At 43.2% G+C, this 12,768-nt stretch overlaps 1 protein-coding gene across 1 annotated transcript in view; it reads right to left on the reverse strand.

Moving 5' to 3' along the window:
- Spag17 (sperm associated antigen 17) overlaps positions 1-12,263 on the reverse strand; it is a 221,586-nt gene extending 209,323 nt beyond the window's left edge. Inside the window, exon 1 of the mRNA XM_075979181.1 lies at positions 12,180-12,263. Coding sequence (XP_075835296.1) covers positions 12,180-12,263 — 84 coding nt within the window. The remainder of the gene's footprint in view (positions 1-12,179) is intronic.
- Positions 12,264-12,768: the final 505 nt, after the last annotated feature.

The raw sequence follows: 12,768 nt of genomic DNA on the forward strand, positions 1-12,768 counted from the left end.
TAGAGAACTTTTTCTGCATGCCTCCTGACTGGCAGACAAAACGTTTCTGCAGAGTAGAATGGAACACCGAGGGGTTTGGGGGGGGGCAGTAACACAATCCTGTGGCCTTGCAGCAAAGCATGTGTTCTATTTTGAGACAGGATCTCTCTCTCTCTCTCTCTCTCTCTCTCTCTCTCTCTCTCTCTCTCTCTCTCTCTCTCAGTGTGTTGTGTTATATATGTATTTGCATGCATTTGTGTGTGCATGCATGCACTTTGGTTTGTCTTTATGCACACATGTGCATGTGTAGGTCAGAAGACAACACTGGCTGTCTTCCTCAGTCAATTTTTCCGAAAGTCTTACCCTGAACCAGAAGCTCACTTATTAGGTTAGGCTGATGGCCAGCAAACTCCAGGAAGCTGCCTGTCTCCACTCCCCAGCACTGAGATTACGGACCTCAGCCACTATGCCCAATTTTTTAGGTGGACGCTAGAAGTCTGAACTTAGGTCCTCATGGAGTGGAATAAGCACTCTACTGACTGAGCTACACCTCCCTCCCAAGACAGGGTCTTTTTATGTAACCTGACTAGCTTAGTTCTCTTTATGTAGCTCTAGAGGGCTTTGGACTGTGGCTTTGTCCCTGCCTTTTATAAGATAAAAATATTCTTCCTCAACAGAGTGTAATAAGGAACGGCCATGAGCTGAGTGTTTAGAGAATGTTCCCTTGGGTGCCTGCTACTGCCCCAATCACTGCTGTCTTATGCAAATGCTTTCTGTTGTCTGCTCTTAGGACACACCCCCTTTGTCTGCTACTTATACTGATTTCCATCATACCGGCTTCACTGTACTCTAGATTTAACGAGCAAATCGGTGGAATTTATCATTTATGTGTGTATCATGTACCTAAAATTATGCTAGTTTATGGTAGTGTGTATACTACCATAAGGATCTAAGATGTGGTTTCTAACAGCTCATGTTCTATAAAATATGAAATGACACCAAATTGTAGAAGGCATTCTGTAACTAAGTATGGAATTGAACACAGAGCCTACAGCTGAGGCGAGGAAAGATAAATGTCAGCCAAGGGTTTTAGAAAGACTTACTGTGCCTTTGGGGGAAAAAAACAGTGGAGGGGCGCTGGAAAGATGGTTCAGTGGTTAAAAGTGAATATTGCTCTTCCGGGAGATCCAAGTGCAGTCAAAGTATCCACACTGGACAGCTCAAAACTACTTGTAACTCCAGGGCATCTGACACCTTCTTGTAGACTCCATGGGTGCCTGCACTTACATGCATATTCCCACACATAGAGTCGTGTATACACATTATTTAAAAATAAGATGAGCCTTTTCAAAAGAAAAAGCTTACTGTGAGGCATGTCATATAAAAGCTCCAGATAACAGATAAGACTAGTTGCATGACATGGAGATTCACTGTGACCAAGGAGACTCATATGAGTGAAAGCCAGAGAGGTAAGAAATACATTTGCTGAAGACTAAGTGCTACATGCTATAGATGCGTTTACAAAATAAGCATTATTTTATATTCATAACAAGTCTTTGAAGCATTATTGTGTTCATGGAAAAGACAAAAGGAGAAGGCTCAGAGGGAAGATAAAAGTTGTTTTAGGTCATCCATCCCACTGCAAGAAAAATGGAATTCAGCACCGGTATATCTGGTCCTAGAGTGGGGATTATTCCAGCATCTTGTCACCTTCCCTATGGATCTGTGCTACGAAGACACTATTGTACCCATAGCAATTCCATTTCAAGGTTAGTTGTGACAGACTAGAGGGGGCCAAAGAAAGCCAGTGGATTTGATTTTGCTGAAATTTTTTATTGATGGTCACCAGTACTTTCGAGGTAGAATCACTGCTGTGTGAACAGTATTTCACACATGGAAGTGACTTAATGAACAGAAATAGGTAATTCTATGTTGAATGGATATTGGGCTCTTGAAAATTGAAGGGTCTAAAGGTATGGGGTTGGGCTGTAAAGAAGGGATGAGAATAAGGAAGAAACAATGAAAGGAGAATGTTGGGAAAGAAGAAGAGGACTCACACTAAACAATGAGACTAGTGACTCTAGGGGACGTTTAGCTACTGTAGTAATGTCAGTGCCAGGGACAGAAACGGGGAGCTGAAAGACAGAGACCCAAGACTTTCAGGGCCTAGTTTGGGCTGTGCAACCAGAGAGGGCCATATACCTGTATGTAGAAGCAAAGCCCTTTTCTCTCCACTCTTTCAGAAAGAAGAAACAGTTTTACTAAGAAACAATATGTATCTCAGAGATGGAGATCCCAACACTCAAACTCAAGTGTTTCCATCACCAGCCCCAGGAGGAAGCCAAGAGCTGCACATCCACAGAAAGTGATTCGAGTGGGAAGTCAGAGGATGTGAGTGGCCAGGCAGGAAGGCTGATGCTCTGGATAATGCAAGTGCGCCTCTTAGATTCATTTCTTTGCTTTAAGGAGCACTTGGCTCTCAGGTTTGAGTACTAATGATATGGACTCCAACAGCCATTCTCTAGGCAACTATCCTCCTCCAATGATGCCTACCTCATGGCAATGCTAGAGAGGTTGATGTAAGAGCCAAATGTAACCTGGGAGGAGCTTAGTCCTACTTCACTTTGATATGCCATGCTTTGTTGATACCCATGGGAAGCCTGCTACTTTCTGAAGAGGAGCAGAGAAAGAGTGGATTGGGGAGGGTGGAGGAGAGGTGGCAAGAGAGAGTAGGAAGAGAGGAGGGAGGGGAAACTGTGGTTGAACTGTGAAATAAATAAATAAATAAATTTAATTTAAAAATAAATAAAAAATAATTCTTATCCAATTTATTTTTTTTATTTTGCTTTTAAATTGCAAGGTCTACCTAAAACTTCCTCTTAGAATTATTTCTTACATCTTACTTACAACTCAGAGTTGCTCCTATTAAGGAGGCATGCAGCCTTGAGGACATCTTATGCATGGATTTTGCTCTTTTGTGGGTACGGTGTTGGTTCTAAGACTAAAAGTTATGCAAAGAATATTACTTATTTGAAAATAAAAAGGGTGAGCACAGACTAAGAATGAAAATATACAAACTATAAGCAAGGCTTTGGTGTCTCAGGAAGGACATCAATAAATCATGTGTTTATAAACACTTTTGAATATTTATATTAAGGAAAAACTAAAGGCTTAATAAAAATGGTGATAATCATTAGATAAATGGCAGTAAGAAAGCAAAGTCTTTTAATTTGAACATTTTTGGCCTGCAATCATTCCGTAGTGAAATCAATGACTATGGAAGCAGGGAATTTTTGGCAGGAAAAGGGATGTGTGGGCTTCCACAATCTTCCCTGGTGTGGTACAATGGTCTGTATTCTGTCAATTATCTTTTAAATAAATGCTGATTGGCCAGTAGCCAGGCAGGAAGTATAGGCGGGACAACCAGACAGTAAGTAGAGGCGGGTCAATGAGAACAGGAGAATTCTGGGAAGAAGGAAGCCCATTCTTTCTGCAGTGTGAGCCTGCCACAGAAGAAGCAAGATGTGACAGACTCACTGAAAAAGGTACTGAGCCATGTGACTAGCATAGACAAGAATAATGGGCTAATATAAGTTATAAGAATTAATAAGAAGCCTGAGTTAATGGGCCGATCAGTTTATCACCAATGTAGACCACTGTGTGATATTCTTTGGGACTTAACAACTGCGGGAACCAGGCAGGACAGAAACCCTGACAACACTTCCCTGTGTTTTAGTATTTCCTGTGATGGGTAATAGTGAAAGAATGTCATGGCTTTCCTGTCAATAGGTAGTTGTGTAGGTTATGTCTGCCTTTAGTTATAGAGAGAAATGAGGCTCTTTAGATTGGGACAAATAGATAGTCTCCCCGCAGATAATATAAAAATATAAAAGAATTTAACTACTGTAATTCACAAAATGCTGAACCAAATTCTACCTATGAGATGCCCCTAGCAGCTCTAATTTCCAGAAAATACTGGCATCAGATAAACACCTTTGGGAAAAAGGCAAATAATATCTTAAACAAAACAAAAAGCTCCCTTCCTGGTTTGCTAATAAATAGCTCCTCCACTGAGACCAAAGATCTTTTCCTCTGTGTTGATGTAGAAGTTTTTACTTGAGTACAAAACCCAAAGTGAAATATATGTCCCATGCATCCTGAAGCTGTGGATGCTGTTCAGAGCAGTGGAGTGGAGCCCGCCAGCTCCCTTAAGGAACGCTTGTGCTGTTTGAAAAGTTCTGGAACCATCCCATAATTTGTCACGAATAAAGCTGCCATTCATTTCTCTTTCCTCAGCATCACCTGCTGTAGGTTCAGCAAGGAAGAAATGAAAAAAAAAAAGAACAGAACTGATATTAAAAAAATATCCTGTTATCAACGTGAAATGATCAAGATAGCAGACTAGGAAGCCCCCCTTGCCTCTTTTCCATAGGCAATCACCAAACAACAACAATGGATGGGGGGAGTAAGAACTCAAAGTTAAAACAACCCTCAAGAGAGTATGAAATCAAAGATCCACAACAACAAATAAACCATGGAGAGCGAGGTGCTTCTTGGTGCTTTCATACTAGTCAGCTGCTTCGGGTGGTGTGGGCGTGGCACCTTACGGATGGTCCATCCTGGTTCCTTTCCCTGGGCCCCCAGAGCAGAGCAGAAATCACTTCTATTTGGATTTCTCTGTAGGTGGTACAAGGTGCTGGTTATATGTGTTATGATCCAAGTTTAACCAGGGAGAACTGGGCGGGGCGGGGTGTGTGTGTGTGTGAATCCAGCTTGGCAGAGTGGAAAGAGGCTGTGATATGCTTTAACACACAAAAGCTTCAAGAGAATGAAGAGCCATAGATCCCTGAGGAAAGGGAACATGGGTAGAAGAAGGCAATAACCCTGAGAGAAAGATGTCCGTGCTTCAAGGCTCCTCTGGCGAGCTAAGGCATTTGAAAACAATTAGGTGTTTGGGGCGAAACTTTGAATGCTTACAAACCAGCCAGCAGGGAGGCCAGAATTAGCCTGAGGAAACCTTGAGAATTAAACTTGGATTGTCACCAAAGGGTAGGATATGTCCTAATGTGCTGAACTCTTCTCTGCCAATCAACAAACCCTAGAAGGCTTGCAAGTTTCCAAATGTCCAGTTTATGAGTAAAAATAGGACATACAGAGAAACAGAAAAAAACCTGGTCTATTAAAACAAATAACAAATCTCCATTAACAAACGTATGCACTGGATTTATTAGATGTTTCTAAACAGCTGCCTTAATGGGGTGAGAGAACTAAAGGAAGTTGGGAAAGGGACATTTGAACCCAAAGAGAGCACAGGCAAAGTACTAGTCTGTGTTTGTAAAAAGAAGGCAGCAGAAGCCAGGGCTGAACCAACAGTAACTAACTAAAGTCTGCTAGAGGGGTTTGCCCACAGCCCCAAGCAGGCGGGACGAAGAATCTGCAAGCCCGAACATGAATTATTTAAAAATATGCAGTCTGAAGAGCACAGGGCACAGACCAGGATGGAAGGTTCCGCCCTTGCTGCGGCCACAGCACCCAGAGCAGCAAATGAGATTGAAATCACCATGAAATGCCTTGCTCATCACCGCTTTAAGTGTTGCCTTGGATCATGGCTGATTTCAGTGTCTAGGCTTTCTCAAGGGTCATTTTAATTTTGAACCTATTCCTTATTATTGTTTGATGTTTATGCTTGGACAAGAGGCATTGGGCTTCTTAGTCTGTTGTCTTGATAATTTTGCTTTGACTTTAAAAAAAAGGCAGAAGGAAACTGAGTATAGTCTAAGGAACTAGAGGAACACTGCCAGGGGCTGTATATGGCGGCGGCACTAAGAAAATCATCTGTAACTCCAGTCTTGGGGATCCAATACCTTGGCCTCTGCAGGCATAGATGTAGTACACAAACATATGTGTTTAGGCAAAACACTCATTCATAGAAAAATATATAATACAAAATTCTCCTCAGACTCTTCAAAATATTGAAGAGGCAGACTATTTCCAAAGACCAAACACTACAAGAAAAAGTAGCTCTATAAGATTATTCTTTGTGAGAGTTGATGTGAAATCCTGAGGACACTAACAAACTCAACAGGACAGGAAGAGGCTCCTGTATATATGTGTGTGTGTGTGTGTGTGTGTGTGGCCAAGTGAGATGCGTTCTTGAGATGGGAAGGTGGCTCTGTATATGAAAATTAATATATAGATGCGTGTTTTTGACCTACCAATTATACCTTAGTAACTTTAGGAGAGAAAAGAAAATATCCTAAAACTAAAATAGCAAATTCAATGCCATCAAGACAGGAGCAGAAGGAGGGAGAACATGAGCAAAGAAGTCGGGACCATGAGGGGTGCACCCACCCACTGAGACAGTGGAGCTGATCTATTGGGAGCTCACCAAGGCCAGCTGGACTGTGACTGAAAAAGCATGGGATAAAACTGGACTCTCTGAACATGGTGAACAATGAGGGCTGATGAGACGCAAAGGACAATGGCACGGGGTTTTGATCCTACGTAATGTGCTGGCTTTGTGGGAGCCTAGCCAGTTTGGATGTTCACCTTCCTAGATATGGACTGAGGGGGGGAGGACCTAGGACTTACCACAGGGCAGAAAACCCTGACTGCTCATTGGACTGGAGAGGGAGGGGGAAAGGAGTGGGAGGAGGGGGAGAAGGGTGGGAGGAGGGGGAGAAGGGTGGGAGGAGGGGGAGGGAAATGGGGGGCTGGGAGGAGGTGGAAACTTGTTTTTTTTTTCTCCTTTTCTCAATAAAAAAAAAAGACATCAACAAAATCAAGGAGAAAAGCCCATACAAACCTTCCACACGATCTAGAATAAGCACTAGGCAAAGTTTAAAAAAAAAGAAAGACTCAGCAATTAGAAGTAGAAGAATGGGATTAAGAAAATATTTAATTAACTAAAAGCAAAAGGAAGCCCTGAGCACGGCAGCTGGAATGACCCTTGCAGAGGAAACGCTGGAGAGAGGTTCCTGCCATTGGCTATGAGGAGGCATCCTTGGGCGCAGTACCAAATCTACGAGCTATGGAGCAAGGTAAACTGAGCACCTTGCAAAGCTAAACATGTGGAATACCATAGTAGACTGTCAGTGGAAGGAAGGACAACCTTGGGGTAGAAGAGCGCATTGATGCAAAAATATGATAGCAGGCGAGGGCTTTCTATCGAGAAGAGTTAAACATCTTGCAATTTGATAATAAATCACCAAACAGCTCAATTCATAAACTGGCAAACAAGGAAGTACGGATGATTGAGAAGGACTTTAAAAGACATGCTAATGTCATAAATTATTAGGGAACTGAAACTGAAAACACAAGGAAACATCACTTCACACCAGTTAGGACGATTATTACAAACAATATCAAAGAAAAACCCAGCCACATCAAAGAGAAACTCAAAACAACATCAACTCCAGAACACTGCAAATGTTGGTGAGGACGTGAAGGCCTTGAGTCCTTTGTGTGTTTCTGGTAGGAATGTGAAAAAGTCGTTGCCACATGATGCAGCTACCCCAGATTCACAGATGCTCCGAAGAACTCAAGGCAGGGACCCTAGCACAATGTTTTGTACTCTTTTATTACTAATAGTAGTCATTACACTAAGCAAGGAGAGATACCACCCAGTGTTCAGCAAAGGATAGGTAGTAGTTCAAGAAAGTATGTTATGTACCCTAAAGAAAAGGAATTCTAACCCATAGTTCAAAACCACTGACTGCTAAGTCAGACAAGTAAGTTACACAGGCAAATGCTGGCTGGTTATTCCTATATAAAACCCTTTCAGCAGGCAAATTCTGACGGAAAGAGAAATGGCAGCTTCCAGAGGCTGGTATAATGGTTTGAATTTCCCCCTCCAAAGCTCATGATGAAGTTTAGTTAACTTTAGGAGGTGGTGGTGGTGGTAGTGCACACATTTAATCCCAGCACTTGGAAGGCAGAGGCAGGTGGATCTCTGTGAGTTCGAGGCCAGCCTGGTCTACAGAGTGAGTTCCAGGACAGAGAAACTCTGTCTCCAAAATAAACAAAACAAAACAAAACAACCCCCCCCAAATAAAACAAACAAACAAAAGAAGCAATCAGGACATGTGGGCAACACTCTTATTCAATCTTTTTTTCCCCCAGGAGTAGCTTAATTGCTATAGGGGTTGTCTTTGATAAAAGCAATTCTTTCCCACACTTCCCTATGTGACACCCTCTGCCATGTTATGGTACAACTAGGGCTTCTGTTGGGTGCTGCCACCATGTTTTAGCACTTCCTGGCCTTTAGATACATAAGAAAGAAACCTCTGTCCTTTGTAAATTATCTAGTCAAATGGCTCTGTAGTAACAGCAAACAGACAGCAACAGCTGGAGCGAGGAAGGGAAGGGAAAGGAAGTGAGCATTGCTTCAGGAGTACTAACAGGTTCCCTTAGCATCCCCTCCGCCACTGTGGCCAATGGCCCCTTGACAGTCGTGTGGCAAGATTTTCATTTCTATGACAGTCTCTATCACCTGGGGATGTATTCCAAGATCCCCAGTAGCTGCCTGACCCTGCAGATGGAGTTTAATCCCACAACGTAATTGTCTTTCCCATCTCAGCTATGCACTTAGCAGAGAAATAAAACTTTTTTTCAGTCTCAATAGTAGAACTAGCATGGCTTCCTTTTCCTTTTCCCAGACATAGACTGATAGAAAACCTGTTCTTATAGCACTCAGTGTCAGCCCTTACTTCTACTCTTTCCTTATTCAATCAATAACCTTTTCCTTCCCCCTTGAAGGAAGCCATTCTCAGCTTCTTTTGGCTCATTCTGATCACCATCATGATACCCTTGCACCGTGAAGCTAGCGTTGAGGAATGGTGGTGAAATGTGGAAACTGAACCCTTGTGCACTGCACAAGTATGGTATTACAGCCATCTATTCGATACACCAGACAGCTTGGAAGAGATCAGTGGGCAAACTGCCTATGTCCATTGGATACACTGAATGTAAGGACGACTCATGTCACAGGTGGGATGGAGGGCGATGCGGTACAAGATTTGGTAGGGATACGCAGAAGGCTGTGTGGCTTAACACAATTTCCATTTAATATTTTCAGACCTCAGTTGGCTGAGCATATCTGAAGCCATAGGAAGGGAAGTCTCAGGTAATGAGTGTGCTAAAGCTCCTTTGGGGCGCTAAAGCCATTCTAGATTGTAAATGTGTTAATGCCACACATTCCTACGCTGTTATTTTAGAGTCTCACTGACAATGCACCTAAACCTTGTGTTTTTAAAAATTGAGGTGTGATGTTTCATAAGTACTAATAAGTGTTATCTTTGTACAGCAAAGAGAGTCAGTGGTGGCTGGACTTTCAGAATTAAGTCAGGAGCAATGGACACCCAGTGACATGCCCTTTCTCTCAAGTCAAGCATCCCAGGTTGATGTTGGTTTCCTCAGTCAAACTGATTTCCCCTGCATCCTAACTGCTCTAATATGACCAAGTTTTCCAGGGTCAGTTAAAGACATATGCGGAGTATTTCCTGGCCACTCAAGCTTGCATCCATTTTCCTAACCTCCCTAGTCATTTAGTGCTCAGTAAGAGGGTACCCTCTACTGTTGCCACCTTTTTATGTTTTAGAAACAACTAAAATGTCCTGAGAAGTTGACAATAATTCCAGCTTGAGAGGGCAGCTCCCAAATCAATCAATCACTCAATCTATCTATTAATTGATTGATACAGATAAAATAGGGAAATGAGGTCAAATCACCAGAACCGCATGGTGAAGTTGGTTCTTCTGTTCAATTCCAGTGCGGACTCCTCTCAGAATATCATAACTACTGATTTAGATTCAATGAAGTCATCTGAAAAATGATCTTTTGGAATATTAGAGAATTACCATGCTGTCTCCTATGCCCCACCCAATACACACGATTGCACATGCATACTCAAGCACATATACCTGTGCACGAATAACAAACTCTTCATGATTAAAAAAACAGCATATTCTCAGACATGCCACTTGTAAAACTTCTTACCAAACCCTATCAACAAAAAATTCACATAAACATTGTCTTCTTTAGCCAAACTCAGAGTCTTCACTTTATAGCCAAAGCTATATATTACTTTGACTTGAAATTATATCTATTAGTATAGAAGATTTATTGAACCTATATTGTTAGAATACTATGAAGAAGGCTGATTTTTTTCATGTTTCCAAGCCATAAGAAAGAACAGTGCCTGTAGGATTTTAGTTCAATTAGGAAAACCATAGCTTTATGTCTGCAGGACTGGACTAACAAATACAGTGTCAGTGCCTTCACCAACCCTGTGGTTTAGCAGTGGTAATTTAGGCAGACATGCTCACTCTACGTTCAACTTGGCCAACATCATCTAAAAAAAAAAATTGAGAAAATTATTTTGGCTAGTTTTGACTTGCAAAAGCAAAAGAGAGGATACTTTTGTAGAGCGATTTGGCAAATATCTCTGAGTACCTGAGAATGTAACCGGGGATTATGGAGTTACGCTCTTTATTGCTAGTGTTTTTGAAACCATGCACAAGAGTCAGGGTTATGATGCATGAAGTCACAGCAGAAACGGGAGTGTCAGACTCTTCTTACGGGGCTCACCAGGACTAATTTTTATATCGGATAGCATTACTTCCCACAGAGAAAGAAGCAACCTTATTGGAAAATAAGGATAAATAGGTACCATTTCCCGGGAGGACAGCAGGTCCATTTTCCTTTTCTTAACTACAAACTCTCTAGTGAATCATATACCCACATGCAAAATGAAAAATGAAAGCAATCTTGCCTTCCACTGTTGCAAGAGGTTCCCAATGGCAGACTAGAATTTCCAGAAATAGCCTTTCTTTGTTTCAAAAGATTACTTGAACCTAGAAACTTTAGAACCTATATGTGGATTTCTACCTGCTGGTGTCAGAAGCCTTTGAATTCTCACTGGAGGTGGTCGAGGTCTTTGGAACTGGGCTTGCATGCAGCTGGGCCCTCTGATTTGAGTCTTAGATTGCTGGGAACATTTGTGGCAATGTGCAAGGAGAAGCTAGTTCCTCTGATCTCCTATAGCTTCAAGATATATGAAGATATATGTGTATATGGATTTTATATGTACGAGTGCTTTGCCTGCACTTACGTATATGTACAATATACATGCCTGGTCCCCACAGAGGCCAGAATGGAGGTAGCATCCACTGGAGCTGTAGTTACAGATAGTTGTGAGCCACCCTGTGGGCTCTGGGAATCGAACCCTGGTCATCTGCAAAAAACATGTGCTCTTAACCATTGAGCCTTCTCTTCAGCCCCAGATGAAAACGTTTGGTTCAGTGGCATGGAGTGTGTCCTAATTTGTTTCAGCTGTCAACTCGACACAACCTGGAGTCAGCCAAGAGAGTCTCAACTGAGGGGCTGACCACAACAGAGGGGCCTGTGGCCACGCTTCTGTGAGATGGTCTTGATTGCTGATTGCTGTAGGAAGACCGAGCCCATTGTACAAGGCACCATCCCTAGGCAGGTGGGCCCGTGTTGTATAAGAAAGCTAGCTGAGCGTGAGCCAGAGTCCGAGAGCAGAATTCCTGCAGGGCGTCTCCTTCCAGTTCCTGCCCTGATTCCCCTCAGTGATGAACTATAACAGTAAGATGAAATAAACACTTTCCTCTCCAAGTCACGTCGAGCCATGCTCATTTATCAAAGCCAACAGAAAACAGAGCAGGGCAAGCCAGGACATAGGAACATTTTCTATTTTCACAGATTGTCGCCCTGGGTCCTGTCTGTTTATACTCAGTGTTTATTAAGATATGGCTGTGTGCAGGGCCACAGACGATTTGACAAGATATCAGCCAAACAGGAAGGAAACAGTTCGCCAACACAACAGCCCCAGTTCAACTTGGACACATCATCTGGGAGCCTTCGTTGGAAAGGAGCCCTAGGAGTGGCATTGGCACTGCCTGTCCTCCACCCTCATCCGCATCTGGCAACCCCTATTGAAATTGCAGGACAGAGGTTCCCATCCTGTCTTGGGTTTTCCTCTGGTGCAGCGAATTGAATCCAGGACCTCACTCAGCCCTACCACTGAGCTATATACCCAGACTCCCTGTTCACCCCTTTGTTAAGCGCCCTCTACTCCTGCCCAGGATATTCTTTGTGATTTGGAGTGTGTAAGGACCTGGGAGAGCAGTACTGAGCAGAGAGTGTTCCAGCTACCTCACTTGAGACGGGAGACTCACCTGATTCAAGTGTGCAGCTATGAGCGAGGGTTCCCATATCTTAGAGATTGCGCTCGCGGTGCTTTTCTCCTTCTTAGGTGCCATGCTAAGGATGGGAGGTGCATTGGCCACAAAATTGGGCTCACGCCCGGCCTGAGCGTCCCTGTTGCTGTGGTAACCGAGACCACGCCCAGCTCCTGAACGGATCCGGTTCCCTTCCCCCAGTCTGCTTCCTGACTCTCAGGTCAACCGCTTCCGTTTCCATAGCAGCGGAGTTTCCCAAGTGGGGAAGCTAAGTACCAAACTTCAGGAATTCCCGGGTAAATCTGATGATTTTTCCAACGTGACGAGGGTCCTCCTAATTTCTTTGGTCCACTTCTTCTCTTTGCTTCTCTTGGGAGCTGAGTCCGGTTCGAATAAACAATGTGTAGAAACTCGGAATTACTCATCCAGGCTTACTCCACCAAAATTCCTCTGGTCCTGTCAATCCAGTACGGAGAGCCACAGGCCAGGCAGCGCAGGTGGTTTTAAACCTCTAATCTCCTGGACACCTCCTCTCTGGGTGCTGAATCACTCCCCTCTGCCTCACCTCTTTCTGGGTATCTCTCTA

The sequence above is a fragment of the Microtus pennsylvanicus genome, chromosome 7 (assembly GCF_037038515.1).
Source record: "Microtus pennsylvanicus isolate mMicPen1 chromosome 7, mMicPen1.hap1, whole genome shotgun sequence".
NCBI classification, from domain to species: Eukaryota; Metazoa; Chordata; class Mammalia; order Rodentia; family Cricetidae; genus Microtus; species Microtus pennsylvanicus.